This window comes from Schistocerca americana, chromosome 9 (genome assembly GCF_021461395.2).
Source record: "Schistocerca americana isolate TAMUIC-IGC-003095 chromosome 9, iqSchAmer2.1, whole genome shotgun sequence".
In the NCBI taxonomy this organism is placed as follows: domain Eukaryota; kingdom Metazoa; phylum Arthropoda; class Insecta; order Orthoptera; family Acrididae; genus Schistocerca; species Schistocerca americana.
In genome coordinates this window covers 108,512,702-108,526,886 of record NC_060127.1, presented here as the reverse complement: position 1 = coordinate 108,526,886, position 14,185 = coordinate 108,512,702, and the positions used below count along the sequence as shown (strand labels likewise).

The window sequence follows — 14,185 nt, the reverse complement described above, 5'->3', positions numbered from 1 at the left end:
GGAATTCTAAAGCTAGTGAACAGATGTGACAAATGCTTAATACTGGAGTTGATTATGAAAATAGAGAAAACTTCCATTTACTAAGGAAGATTTTTTTTTAAGTCCAAATAGTCAGTACTCTATGGATTGCCCTCATACTTGTGGTATTTTGGTATGTAGTTGTTTCACTTAGCAACCTAAGATTAGTTTGAGGTGGTACTCTACTTCTGTCAGTGACAGCCATTCTCTTCATTTCAACAAGACTGCTGCATTTCACATCAACAATCAGCTTTATAAACTCATATCTCCAGTAGCCCTGCAATTCTTCCCTCAGAACACCCATTCAACTGTAATTCAAAGCAACAATGCATGTCATAATACATGTCCAACCAATAGTTGGCATTTTGGTATGCTTGTAGTTTTATAAGAATAAAACATGGGAAAACAATGCATAAAAATCCTTTTGCTGAACAGATAACAATTTAAAGATGGTAGGGCTCTTATGAAGAACTGCATTATATGGTGTACAACTTTGCTTCCGCCATTTTTACCCCCACATTTGAGGCTTTAATGAAACAAATTGGTTACACACGTATCATTCAAAGTATTTTCCATCGCTGGCCACTACTTTCTCCCATCGTTCGGATAGTGTACAAATCCTGTGTAAAAAAAAATGTTCATCTTTAGAAGCAATCCACGAATCGATCCTGTTTGTGACTTCTTCATGAAATCCGAAGTGTTGGTCAGCCAGGCCATGAGCCATTGATCTAAACAGGCGATAGTCAGAGGGCGTAATGTCTGGAGAATACGGTGGGTGAGGTAGGACTTCCCATTTTAATGTTTCCAAGTATGGTTTGACCTCTTTTGCAACGTGGGGTTCAGCGTTGTCATGCTGAAAAATCACTTTATCATGCCTCTTGCTGTATTGCGGCCATTTGTCTTTTAATGCTCTGCTCAAATGCATTAACTGCATTCGATAATGAGCACCTGTGATTGATTCCCTTGGTTTTAAAACCTCATAGTACACGATGCTGAGCTGGTCCCACCAAACGCAGAGCATGATCTTGGAGCCATGAATATTCGGTTTGGCCATTGACATGGAAGCACGGCTGAGATATTTTCGTCCCCAGTCACAATGCGATGCAGAAATCCCTTCTTCCGTTTTTGCCTCTGAAGCAACTGTTCACATAAGCACAAACGCCATACAACGTCTCTTGGTTTCAGCTCTTCAGCTGAAGATGGCCGCCGAGTGAGACCACAGGTATAAAGGGACCGGCATCCGCAAAGTCTCGACACCTCGCCAGAAGATGATGAGTATGTCACTCATTGAAATGTCACCGTTTGAAGACACCGCCACCCGGCTGGAAGCCCAAGAACTCTTCGCCAGGTGCATATGCTTGTTTTTTGTCTACATCTGATTAAGGGCTTTGTCTGATAGCTGATAATTGAGGACAGGAAAATTTTGTGAAAATGATAACTCAAAAAATAATGCAAAATTAGTGGTTTTTAGCATAATAGCATGTGATAATAGTTACTGAATGCTGAAACCACATTTTGACTTCATTTTTTCACGTACTTGTTTAATCTTAAAATGACAATTTACATAGCCCACAACCAACTATGAAATGACATCAAAAACTGCACCAAAACTGGCAGGGAGGTGAAAAAAACAACAGAAACACTGAAATTGGCAAAAAATACCAAAAGTGACAAAAAATTAAACCAAATTTGGTAAAAAAACATCAGATCTGGCAAACAAGCATGACAAAAAAGTGACACCAATGTGGCACAAAAGTAACACTGAATCTGGCATACAAAACATGGAAAGTGAAAAAAAAAAAAATTGCATAGAAACTGGAAACAAAAACACTGAAGAGGGTAAAAACCCTAATAGCGGAGCTGGAAAAAAAATGCAAAATTGGCAAAAAACACCAAATTTGGGACAAAAAGGCAACATTTGCAAAAACCCAAATTTGGCAAAAAAATAGCACGGTAATTTACAAAAAGTGACACAAAAATTGGCAACAAATTAACAAATATCACTAAATTTAGCAAAAAATAATACTGAAACTTGTAACAAACAAAGAAATTGGCAAAAAATGCAATTGGCAATAAAGGAACACTGAAATTGGCAAAAAAGAGCAACAAATTTGGCAGAAACTAACGCCAAATTTCACCATAAAATAAAATTATTTTTTCCAGTCCCTACTGATCATATTGTGTACTCTTCTTCCTATGTGCCTGTCTGGCACTCAACACTTGCTCCTTGTGGTGAGAAGCAATCTATTCTATTTCATATTGTTGGATTCTCAGAAAGAAAATGGATGCAGAAAGCATAACATAAGTATATTTATCCTAGAGATACGGAAAAGAATGACACAGTAACCACAACCTTTTTTGGTCCACCTTATGTACTGAATTTGGACAGCCATATTGCCTCATGGTAAACCACCCCCCTCCACCCCCCCCCCCCCCCCCCACCCCCCACCGTTCACACCAATAATCCTGTCAAGTGTCTAAGTATCTTAACATTTTGTAGAAGTGTAATACATTTTACACATCATATTACACATTCTGCCAGTCATCACTTGGAACCAAAGACAGGCAGTCAATCTTGAAGATGTCCTCATTCCAGCATATATCGCTCAGTAAGTAATAACGTGCTGTCTTATTGGAGACACTGTAGAAATTCACAGATTAGGTGACAACATTTTATATTCCAGGTATGAAGACGACCATATCACACCTCTAAATGGCAGACTGTCTGTTTCACACATTTTAATTAGCTTTGTTTTTTCTAACCATTAGTTCCACCACTCACTATTGACTTTGCTCAATAATTGTGTAGAAAACATCTGGGAAGTGCAGTTCTGTCACAAGGTTTAGCTGAGAACATAACAAAGGTGTGCTATCCAGCAATTCATTCCACTCAGTGCTAATGTAAATAGAGCAGACAACAAAATGACACTAGCATGCCCTCGCTGCAGAAGTTGTAACAACATTTAAAGGGTGTCAAATTGATTTTTCGGTCACGAGATTTAAGAGCTTCAAAAAGACAACCTTTCCTTATGTACAGAAGCAATATGTGATAAAAATAGTCATCCTTATAATAACAAAACTAGTAAATATCACACAACTGTTTTAACCCACCATAATTCACTATACCCCCCCCCCCCCCCCCCCCCATGAACCATGGACCTTGCCGTTGGTGGGGAGGCTTGCGTGCCTCAGCGATACGGATAGCCGTACCGTAGGTGCAACCACAATGGAGGGGTATCTGTTGAGAGGCAAGACAAACGTGTGGTTCCTGAAGAGGGGCAGCAGCCTTTTCAGTAGTTGCAAGGGCAACAGTCTGGATGATTGACTGATCTGGCCTTGTAACAATAACCAAAACGGCCTTGCTGTGCTGGTACTGCGAATGGCTGAAAGCAAGGGGAAACTACAGCCGTAATTTTTTCCGAGGGCACGCAGCTTTACTGTATGATTACATGATGATGGCGTCCTCTTGGGTAAAATATTCCGGAGGTAAAATACTCCCCCATTCGGATCTCCGGGCGGGGACTACTCAAGAGGATGTCGTTATCAGGAGAAAGAAAACTGGCGTTCTACGGATCGGAGCGTGGAATGTCAGATCCCTTAATCAGGCAGGTAGGTTAGAAAATTTAAATAGGGAAATGGATAGGTTAAAGTTAGATATAGTGGGAATTAGTGAAGTTCGGTGGCAGGAGGAACAAGACTTCTGGTCAGGTGACTACAGGGCTATAAACACAAAATCAAATAGGGGTGATGCAGGAGTAGGTTTAATAATGAATAGGAAAATAGGAATGCGGGTAAGCTACTACAAACAGCATAGTGAACGCATTATTGTGGCCAAGATAGATACGAAGCCCACACCTACTACAGTAGTACAAGTTTATATGCCAACTAGCTCTGCAGATGACGAAGAAATTGAAGAAATGTATGATGAAATAAAAGAAATTATTCAGATTGTGAAGGGAGACGAAAATTTAACAGTCATGGGTGACTGGAATTTGGTAGTAGTCAAAGGGAGAGAAGGAAACATAGTAGGTGAATATGGATTGGGGCTAAGAAATGAAAGAGGAAGCCGCCTGGTAGAATTTTGCACAGAGCACAACATAGTCATAACTAACACTTGGTTTAAGAATCATGAAAGAAGGTTGTATACATGGAAGAACCCTGGAGATACTAAAAGGTATCAGATAGATTATATAATGGTAAGACAGAGATTTAGGAACCAGGTTTTAAATTGTAAGGTTGTACAAAGGTTCACGGAGAGCATAAGGGAGCAATTGACAGGAACGGGGGAAATAAATACAGTAAAGAAGAATGGGTAGCTTTGAGGGATGAAGTAGTGAAGGCAGCAGAGGATCAAGTAGGTAAAAAGACGAGGGCTAGTAGAAATCCTTGGGTAACAGAAGAAATGTTGAATTTAATTGATGAAAGGAGAAAATAAAAAAATGCAGTAAGTGAAGCAGGCAAAAAGGAATACAAACGTCTCAAAAATGAGATCGACAGGAAGTGCAAAATGGCTAAGCAGGGATGGCTAGAGGACAAACGTAAGGATGTAGAAGCCTATCTCACTAGGGGTAAGATAGATACCGCCTACAGGAAAATTAAAGAGACCTTTGGAGATAAGAGAACGACTTGTATGAATATCAAGAGCTCAGATGGAAACCCAGTTCTACGCAAAGAAGGGAAAGCAGAAAGGTGGAAGGAGTATATAGAGGGCCTATACAAGGGCGATGTACTTGAGGACAATATTATGGAAATGGAAGAGGATGTAGATGAAGATGAAATGGGAGATATGATACTGCGTGAAGAGTTTGACAGAGCACTGAAAGACCTGAGCCGAAACAAGGCCCCCGGAGTAGACAATATTCCATTGGAACTACTGACGGCCGTGGGAGAGCGAGTCCTGACAAAACTCTACCATCTGGTGAGCAAGATGTATGAAACAGGCGAAATACCCCCAGACTTCAAGAAGAATATAATAATTCCAATCCCAAAGAAAGCAGGTGTTGACAGATGTGAAAATTACCGAACTATCAGTTTAATAAGTCACAGCTGCAAAATACTAACACGAATTCTTTACAGACGAATGGGAAAACTAGTAGAAGCTAATCTCGGGGAAGATCAGTTTGGATTCCGTAGAAACACTGGAACACGTGAGGCAATACTGACCTTACGACTTATCTTAGAAGAAAGATTAAGGAAAGGCAAACCTACGTTTCTAGCATTTGTAGACTTAGAGAAAGCTTTTGACAATGTTGACTGGAATACTCTCATTCAAATTCTAAAGGTGGCAGGGGTAAAATACAGGGAGCGAAAGGCTATTTACAATTTGTACAGAAACCAGATGGCAGTTATAAGAGTTGAGGGACATGAAAGGGAAGCAGTGGTTGGGAAGGGAGTAAGACAGGGTTGTAGCCTCTCCCCGATTTTGTTCAATCTGTATATTGAGCAAGCAGTAAAGGAAACAAAAGAAAAATTCGGAGTAGGTATTAAAATTCATGGAGAAGAAATAAAAACTTTGAGGTTCGCCGATGACATTGTAATTCTGTCAGAGACAGCAAAGGACTTGGAAGAGCAGTTGAACGGAATGGACAGTGTCTTGAAAGGCGGATATAAGATGAACATCAACAAAAGCAAAACAAGGATAATGGAATGTAGTCTAATTAAGTCGGGTGATGCTGAGGGAATTAGATTAGGAAATGAGCCACTTAAAGTAGTAAAGGAGTTTTGCTACTTGGGGAGCAAAATAACTGATGATGGTCGAAGTAGAGAGGATATAAAATGTAGGCTGGCAATGGCAAGGAAAGCGTTTCTGAAGAAGAGAAATTTGTTAACATCCAGTATTGATTTAAGTGTCAGGATGTCATTTCTGAAAGTATTCATATGGAGTGTAGCCATGTATGGAAGTGAAACATGGACGATAAATAGTTTGGACAAGAAGAGAATAGAAGCTTTTGAAATGTGGTGCTACAGAAGAATGCTGAAGATTAGATGGGTAGATCACATAACTAATGAGGAAGTATTGAACAGGATTGGGGAGAAGAGAAGTTTGTGGCACAACTTGACCAGAAGAAGGGATCGGTTGGTAGGACATGTTCTGAGGCATCAAGGTATCACCAATTTAGTATTGGAGGGCAGCGTGGAGGGTAAAAATCGTAGAGGGAGACCAAGAGATGAATACACTAAGCAGATTCAGAAGGATGTAGGTTGCAGTAGGTACTGGGAGATGAAAAAGCTTGCACAGGATAGAGTAGCATGGAGAGCTGCATCAAACCAGTCTCAGGACTGAAGACCACAACAACAACAATTCACTATAAAACTGTAATGATTGTCGACGTAATTTTTGTACAGTTTGTGATATTTTCAGTGGTATGGGATTCTATTTTGCAAGATATTGGTCTCTTCACTTACTGTCACAAGATGATATCCGTTAGTTTATTTCACAGTTTTTGTGATGTGGGATTTCAGTTTGATCATTTATATTTTCTACAAGCAAATTTTATAAAATTAACGTGTGTGTTGTTCTGTCACATCCAAATCAGTGGAGATACAATCTGTACAGACAAGTCATACAAATTTTTGATAATTTAAAGAATGGAAACTTTAGGTTGGAATATCAACAATATGAGGAAAAGGCCAGCCGGAGTGGCCGAGCGGTTCTAGGCGCTTCAGTCTGGAACCACGCGACCGCTACGGTTCGAATCCTGCCTCGAGCATGGATGTGTGTGATGTCCTTAGGTTAGTTAGGTTTAAGTAGTTCTAAGTTCTAGGGGACTGATGACCTCAGATGTTAAGTCTCATAGTGCCCAGAGCCATTTGGACCATTTTTTTATGAGGAAAAGGATAGATTGCTACTCATCATAAAGATGACACACTGAGTTACAGACAGGCACAGCGAAACGACTGTTACACATTATAGCTTTCAGCCAAAGCCTCCTTCAGCAAAGAAAACACACAAACATTCGCACAAGCATTGGCACCTCATGTACACACGACTGCTACTACAGGCAGCTCCAACTGGAATAATCTAATAAAAAGATTTTCTAATCCCAGTTATCACAAATATTGACGATTGAGGCCATTCAGTTTACTAGCCTGTTCATTAAGTCTTGCTGGTAAACTACATTACTGAAAGAAGACGGAAATTCACAGGCTCTCTCTCTCTCTCTCTCTCTCTCTCTCTCTCTCTCTCTCTCTCTGTGTGTGTGTGTGTGTGTGTGTGTGTGTGTGTGTGTGTCTCCTCACCCCCCCTACCTGCCTCTCTACTCACCTGGACGACATCGCGCAGCTGCGTTGTGGAGTCGACGGCGCGGGCTACCCTCTCGATGTGCCGGAGTGCCAGCCGGCACTGCCGCTTGATGCCGCCCTCAATGAGCTGCATCGTGCCCGGCACCAGGCCGATCTGGCCTGCCATGTACATAATATCACCGACCTGTGAAATGGTATCACATGAAGGCTCGTGTTATGTACAAGTGATTTTATTTTTGTAAAAAGGCATACAGTAAAGCTGTCTTCAATCTGAAAATCAGACTGAATGTTATTGTCCTGTGCTAGTTGTGGTTATGTTGGAGAAAGTATGCACATATACAAGGAAACAACTCTTTCAGCCTGAACTTTGAACAAGTGTTCGTAACTTTAATGTTAATAATTTCAGCAGAGAGAGATAATTTTTGTGTGATACACAGTTTGAGGTAAAGTCTTCAGCAGCACAAATGGCACAATGTGGCCACAGTATATGTAAACACTGTGGCATACCAAATTACAACTGTGGCATTGAAGTCAGCCACTAAATGTGTTCTGGAGGCCTGCCAAGCACAACACTCAAGAGATAAAAAATATTAATGAACTGCCTATGTACAGTTAATGTTATATATATATATATAGGTCTTTAAATGTGTCTGCTTGTGTCTGTATATGTGTGGATGGATATGTGTGTGTGCGAGTGTATACCCGTCCTTTTTTCCCCGTAAGGTAAGTCTTTCCACTCCCGGGATTGGAGTGACTCCTTACCCTCTCCCTTAAAACCCACTTCCTTCGTCTTTCCCTCTCCTTCCCTCTTTACTGATGAAGCAACCGTTTGTTGCGAAAGCTAGAATTTTGTGTGTATGTTTGTGTTTGTTTGTGTGTCTATCGACCTGCCAGCGTTTTCGTTCGGTAAGTCACATAATCTTTGTTTTTAGATATATTTTTCCCACGTGGAATGTTTCCCTCTATTTTTTTTATATATATATATATATATATATATATATATATATATATATATATATATATATATATATATATATATATATATATATAATGGAAGGAAACATTCCACGTGGGAAAAATATGTCTGCTTGTGTCTGTATGTGTGGATGGATATGTGCGTGTGTGCGAGTGTATACCTGTCCTTTTTTCCCCCTAAGGTAAGTCTTTCCGCTCCCGGGATTGGAATGACTCCTTACCCTCTCCCTTAAAACCCACTTCCTTTCGTCTTCCCCTCTCCCTGCCTCTTTCCTGATGAGGCAACACTTTGTTGCGAAAGCTTGAATTTTGTGTGTGTGTTTGTGTGTCTATCGACCTGCCAGCGCTTTTGTTCGGTAAGTCACCTCATCTTTGTTTTTTTATATATATATATATATATATACCCTCCTGGAAATGGAAAAAAGAACACATTGTCACCGGTGTGTCAGACCCACCATACTTGCTCCGGACACTGCGAGAGGGCTGTACAAGCAATGATCACACGCACGGCACAGCGGACACACCAGGAACCGCGGTGTTGGCCATCGAATGGCGCTAGCTGCGCAGCATTTGTGCACCGCCGCCGTCAGTGTCAGCCAGTTTGCCGTGGCATACGGAGCTCCATCGCAGTCTTTAACACTGGTAGCATGCCGCGACAGCGTAGACGTGAACCGTATGTGCAGTTGACGGACTTTGAGCGAGGGCGTATAGTGGGCATGCGGGAGGCCGGGTGGACGTACCGCCGAATTGCTCAACACGTCGGGCGTGAGGTCTCCACAGTACATCGATGTTGTCGCCAGTGGTCGGCGGAAGGTGCACGTGCCCGTCGACCTGGGACCGGACCGCAGCGACGCACGGATGCACGCCAAGACCGTAGGATCCTACGCAGTGCCATAGGGGACCGCACCGCCACTTCCCAGCAAATTAGGGACACTGTTGCTCCTGGGGTATCGGCGAGGACCATTCGCAACCGTCTCCATGAAGCTGGGCTACGGTCCCGCACACCGTTAGGCCGTCTTCCGCTCACGCCCCAACATCGTGCAGCCCGCCTCCAGTGGTGTCGCGACAGGCGTGAATGGAGGGACGAATGGAGACGTGTCGTCTTCAGCGATGAGAGTCGCTTCTGCCTTGGTGCCAATGATGGTCGTATGCGTGTTTGGCGCCGTGCAGGTGAGCGCCACAATCAGGACTGCATACGACCGAGGCACACAGGGCCAACACCCGGCATCATGGTGTGGGGAGCGATCTCCTACACTGGCCGTACACCACTGGTGATCGTCGAGGGGACACTGAATAGTGCACGGTACATCCAAACCGTCATCGAACCCATCGTTCTACCATTCCTAGACCGGCAAGGGAACTTGCTGTTCCAACAGGACAATGCACGTCCGCATGTATCCCGTGCCACCCAACGTGCTCTAGAAGGTGTAAGTCAACTACCCTGGCCAGCAAGATCTCCGGATCTGTCCCCCATTGAGCATGTTTGGGACTGGATGAAGCGTCGTCTCACGCGGTCTGCACGTCCAGCGCGAACGCTGGTCCAACTGAGGCGCCAGGTGGAAATGGCATGGCAAGCCGTTCCACAGGACTACATCCAGCATCTCTACGATCGTCTCCATGGGAGAATAGCAGCCTGCATTGCTGCGAAAGGTGGATATACACTGTACTAGTGCCGACATTGTGCATGCTCTGTTGCCTGTGTCTATGTGCCTGTGGTTCTGTCAGTGTGATCATGTGATGTATCTGACCCCAGGAATGTGTCAATAAAGTTTCCCCTTCCTGGGACAATGAATTCACGGTGTTCTTATTTCAATTTCCAGGAGTGTGTGTGAGGGAAACATTCCACGCGGGAAAAATATATTTAAAAACAAAGATGATGTGACTTACCATACGAAAGCTCTGGCAGGTCGATAGAAACACAAACACATACATACACACAAAATTCTAGCTTTCACAACCAATGGTTGCTTCGTCAGGAAAGAGGGAAGGAGAGGGAAAGACGAAAGGATGTGGGTTTTAAGAGAGAGGGTAAGGAGTCATTCCAATCCCGGGAGCGGAAAGACTTACCTTAGGGGGAAAAAAGGACAGGTATACACTCGCACACACACATTTTGTTGGTGCCTATCTACAGGAGAAATAATCATCATAATAAAATGAGGGAAATCAGAGCACACATGGAAAGATTTAAGCGTTCGTGTATCCCACATGTTGCTCGAAAGTGTAATGGTAGAGAAGTAGCTTAAAAGTGGTTTGATGAACTGTCTGCTAGGCAGTTAATTGTGAATTGAACAATAATGATGTAGATGTACAATATGACAGGCTCTTCAAACTTTGAAACTCAATTTCTTGAATACACTTCATAAGTACGTTGTACTTAGTTACATCTAAGTATTTATACCAGTTGTGTGAAAGATAAGCAAAATCGGTGACCTGTCAAATGAACGCTTCTCTTGTGAGAGACTGGATAATGGCATCACATAATTGTGTAAAGATAAGTTGGTCTTCAGTTCAACATATCTCAGCAGTAACTGCTGCAAACTGAAGCAGTCCCAGCAAATGTATATCTACTTTCTAGTGTCTTAACAATTACGTGCCTGAGACGATTTATTAACGTCGGCTCATTCCCTCGCACTCGCACTGCCCCTGCAGTCGTGCCGCAGCCCACTCACCCGCACGGCCTGGCTGTAGGGCCCGATGTTGGCGGGCGCCCAGTGCGAGACGCCCTGCACGTGCAGCTGCCGCCGCCCCAGCCAGCACTTGCCGTCCCCCGCGCCGGGGTCCACGCAGCCGTCCTCGCCCGGGCCCCCCGCGCGGTGCGCCGTGGCCTCCAGCGACACCGGCGCCCCCTCCGGCAGGGGGCACTGCACGCACACCCGCGCCGGGGGGTCCGGCCCGGGGAACGCGACGGCGTACTCTCCATTAGCAGCCGGGTACTGCGACATGTCGCGCAGGTACAGGGTCACTGACACGACGTCACTGAGTGGCACCAGACCTGCGAGTCGAAACTGATAAACGTTAATCAGATTGCTGATGCAGACGTATCTGGGAATGAGAGAAAGCTGACAGTTTTGCTCAAACCACGAGAATACCAAAGCATTTCTTTCCAATTCTATACTACTTCACATGACATATGAGAAGTACAAAGATTATCCCAAAAGTAAGAAATATTTCTTTATATAAAACCATTTATTTTCCGTAAGATTTACATCATTTTAAACATTGAACGTTCATCTATTTTTCTGCATAATCACAATTTCACTCAATGCATGTTTGTAGATACTGTGAAAGTTTTGGTACATGCATGTCATACCAACTTGCCATCATGTCCTTAAGGAAGCAATGAACCTCACCTTTCAGCTCATCCTCAAAACTGAATCGCCTTCATGCCAATTGTTCTGTCAACTTAGGGAAGAGGTGGTAGTCACTGGGTGCCGAGTCTATACTACAGGTTGGGCAATGACGATCCATTTTCTGCCAGAGAGTGACAGACGGGCGGAGATGGGGGTGAGCACTGGGATGAAGAATGCTTACAACCTTGCTCGATGTTCCTCTTCTTCAATTCTGATTTGTTCATCAGAGTTTTTTCTGTGTTTCGCAGTACCTGTCAGCATTTATTGTGGTCCCAATAGGAATATGGTCAACAAACAATACTCCCTTTCAATTCCAAAACAACTTTATCAACAGACTGCGTTTCTTTGAACGGGTGAAGAGTAATGTTGCCATTCGCATGACTGCAGTTTGGTCTTATGTGTTAATGCAGTGCCTCAGTTTCATCAACTGTGACAATTGAGTCCAAAAGTTGACCTTTTTGTCTGCCTTATGGCTAATAAATTTGTGGGAAGAACCAACTAGTGGCCATTTGTGGTCTGCCATCAGCACTCACAGTACTTGTCTTGCACAAGCCTTCCAATATTGTGATTTTACCATTAAAATCTTATGAATGGTGATATGGAAACCAAAATTCAGCTATCATCAACAGCGATCTGCTAATTCTCACAAATGGTCTGCTCAAACTTCGTGACTGTCTCATCAGAGATTGATCGTTACCCGCTGTTTTGTCCAGTGTGGGTTTCAGTATGGCCAGCTGTAAATTCTCTACACCACTTGTGAACATTTTGACCACCATATAGGACTCTCCATCAATTAGAGATAAATTTCGATTTGTTCAACATCTTTTGTGTAAAAAAAGTGAATAACTATGTGAACTTTGGACTTGGTAGTACTGTCCAATGAGAGCTCCATTCTCTACAGCTGCCAAGCCAGGAGTGAATGTCCCAGTAAGACATCTGCAGGCTTATTTAGGAATGTGGGAGCATCAGACACAACAGTGTGGTCAAGAGCTGCTTCAATAGTTTCTCTGCATCCTCAGTGCTTTACAGATTTTCCTTTTGTTATTACCATTGTAACAGGCATGTTTATGCATAAATGTTTATATGGTTAGGATGGCATATCCAGAATGGTTACTAAGACATACTTAAAATATCTCTGAAAACCTCTTACCTACCTCATTGAATTCAGTATTACACGAAACATATCCAACTGCCCTAAAAATGTTGGGGTCAGGATGACTTATAATAAGGGAAATGAGGAACAAGTCTCAAACTGTTGACCAATATAATTAATACTTGCCTTCAGTACAAAATCTGAATGGGTTACCCTGTCTGAGCTGCTTAACAAACTGTTTACATAATCACAGGACAGATTTTTAAAAAAAGAGTCAAGCACGGAGGCTGCAGACTGCATCTATGTTTTTAAACCTGCTGAATCTTTGGACTCAGTAGCCTAAACCATAGGTTACACCGCAGCTGAAGTCTTACAACTGAGAATTGATCATTACAGTATTTAGCCACACACCACATGAATTCCAAACAAAGTACCAAAATATCATAAAATAGAAGGAAGATTAATGTTTAACATCTCGTCACATCAAGGTCATGAGAGACACAGTACATAAGGAAGGACGGGGAAGAAAATCATCCATGCCCTTTCAAAGGAACCATACCACCATTTGCCTTAGGTGATTTAGTAATATCACGGAAAGCCTGAATCATGATGGGAAAATGTGGCTTTGAACCATCGTCCTCCCAAATGGAAGTTAACCACTGGAATGTAAAATAAGAGTATGATCCTAAATTTTCAGTCAACCAGTGAAACAGAGACACAGATGTACCTCAGCACTCAATACTTCAGCCATTTTCCTCTTCTTGATTTATGTAAATGATGAGGCATACCCTTGCAATTTCCGTGTAGTAACATGACACCTCAGTCTTATTCTATACCGGAGAGTATGAGGAGATGGAATCCTTTGCAAAAAAAATTGTGTAATGGAAATGTTCTCACCACATCAATATAAATGATTTATGTTCTATCACGGCAACAGAAATTTGTAGTTGAAAATGTCTTGGGATGTATGTGAGTGATAACCTTCAGTTGGTAAACAGTATAATTTCTGTGTTGGAGAAATTGTGACTGTCTCTAACCAAGTCCTTACAATTGTGTATGATAGGACTCAATTGTGGGGCTGTGCAGTGGATGAATACTTAATCAGAATATTCCTGTAATAAAGTCTCTACACTTTTTCATGTTAATTACATTTTTGGGGCCCAAATAGTGAAGCAAACAAATATGGTGATACACATGATCACAACACCTGGACAAAATATAACTGCTTTTGACAAAGTAAAACTTAAAAATGACAGACCACAGCCTATTTATCATCAATGGTTTCATTTTACTTAGCAAGCTCTCAAACTCTAATGTCAAAGGATATCTACACTGAAAGATATCAATACAAAATTTAAAACTTGTTTTAATAGATAGATGTTTATAAATTTTCAAAAAACTGTATGAGAGAAGTATATTACATGATACTGTTAGTGTTATGAATCACTTTCTAATATTAGCACATGAACTCTAATACAGCAAAAATGTGAAGTAAGTTTAAGATTCA

At 42.2% G+C, this 14,185-nt stretch overlaps 1 protein-coding gene across 1 annotated transcript in view; it reads right to left on the bottom strand.

The window, feature by feature from the left end:
• LOC124550927 (diphthine--ammonia ligase) overlaps nt 1-14,185 on the bottom strand; it is a 139,034-nt gene that overhangs the window by 7,957 nt on the left and 116,892 nt on the right. Inside the window, exons 9-10 of the mRNA XM_047125723.1 lie at nt 10,905-11,227; nt 7,283-7,444 (exon numbers count right to left, since the gene is read on the bottom strand). Coding sequence (XP_046981679.1) covers nt 7,283-7,444; nt 10,905-11,227 — 485 coding nt within the window. The remainder of the gene's footprint in view (nt 1-7,282; nt 7,445-10,904; nt 11,228-14,185) is intronic.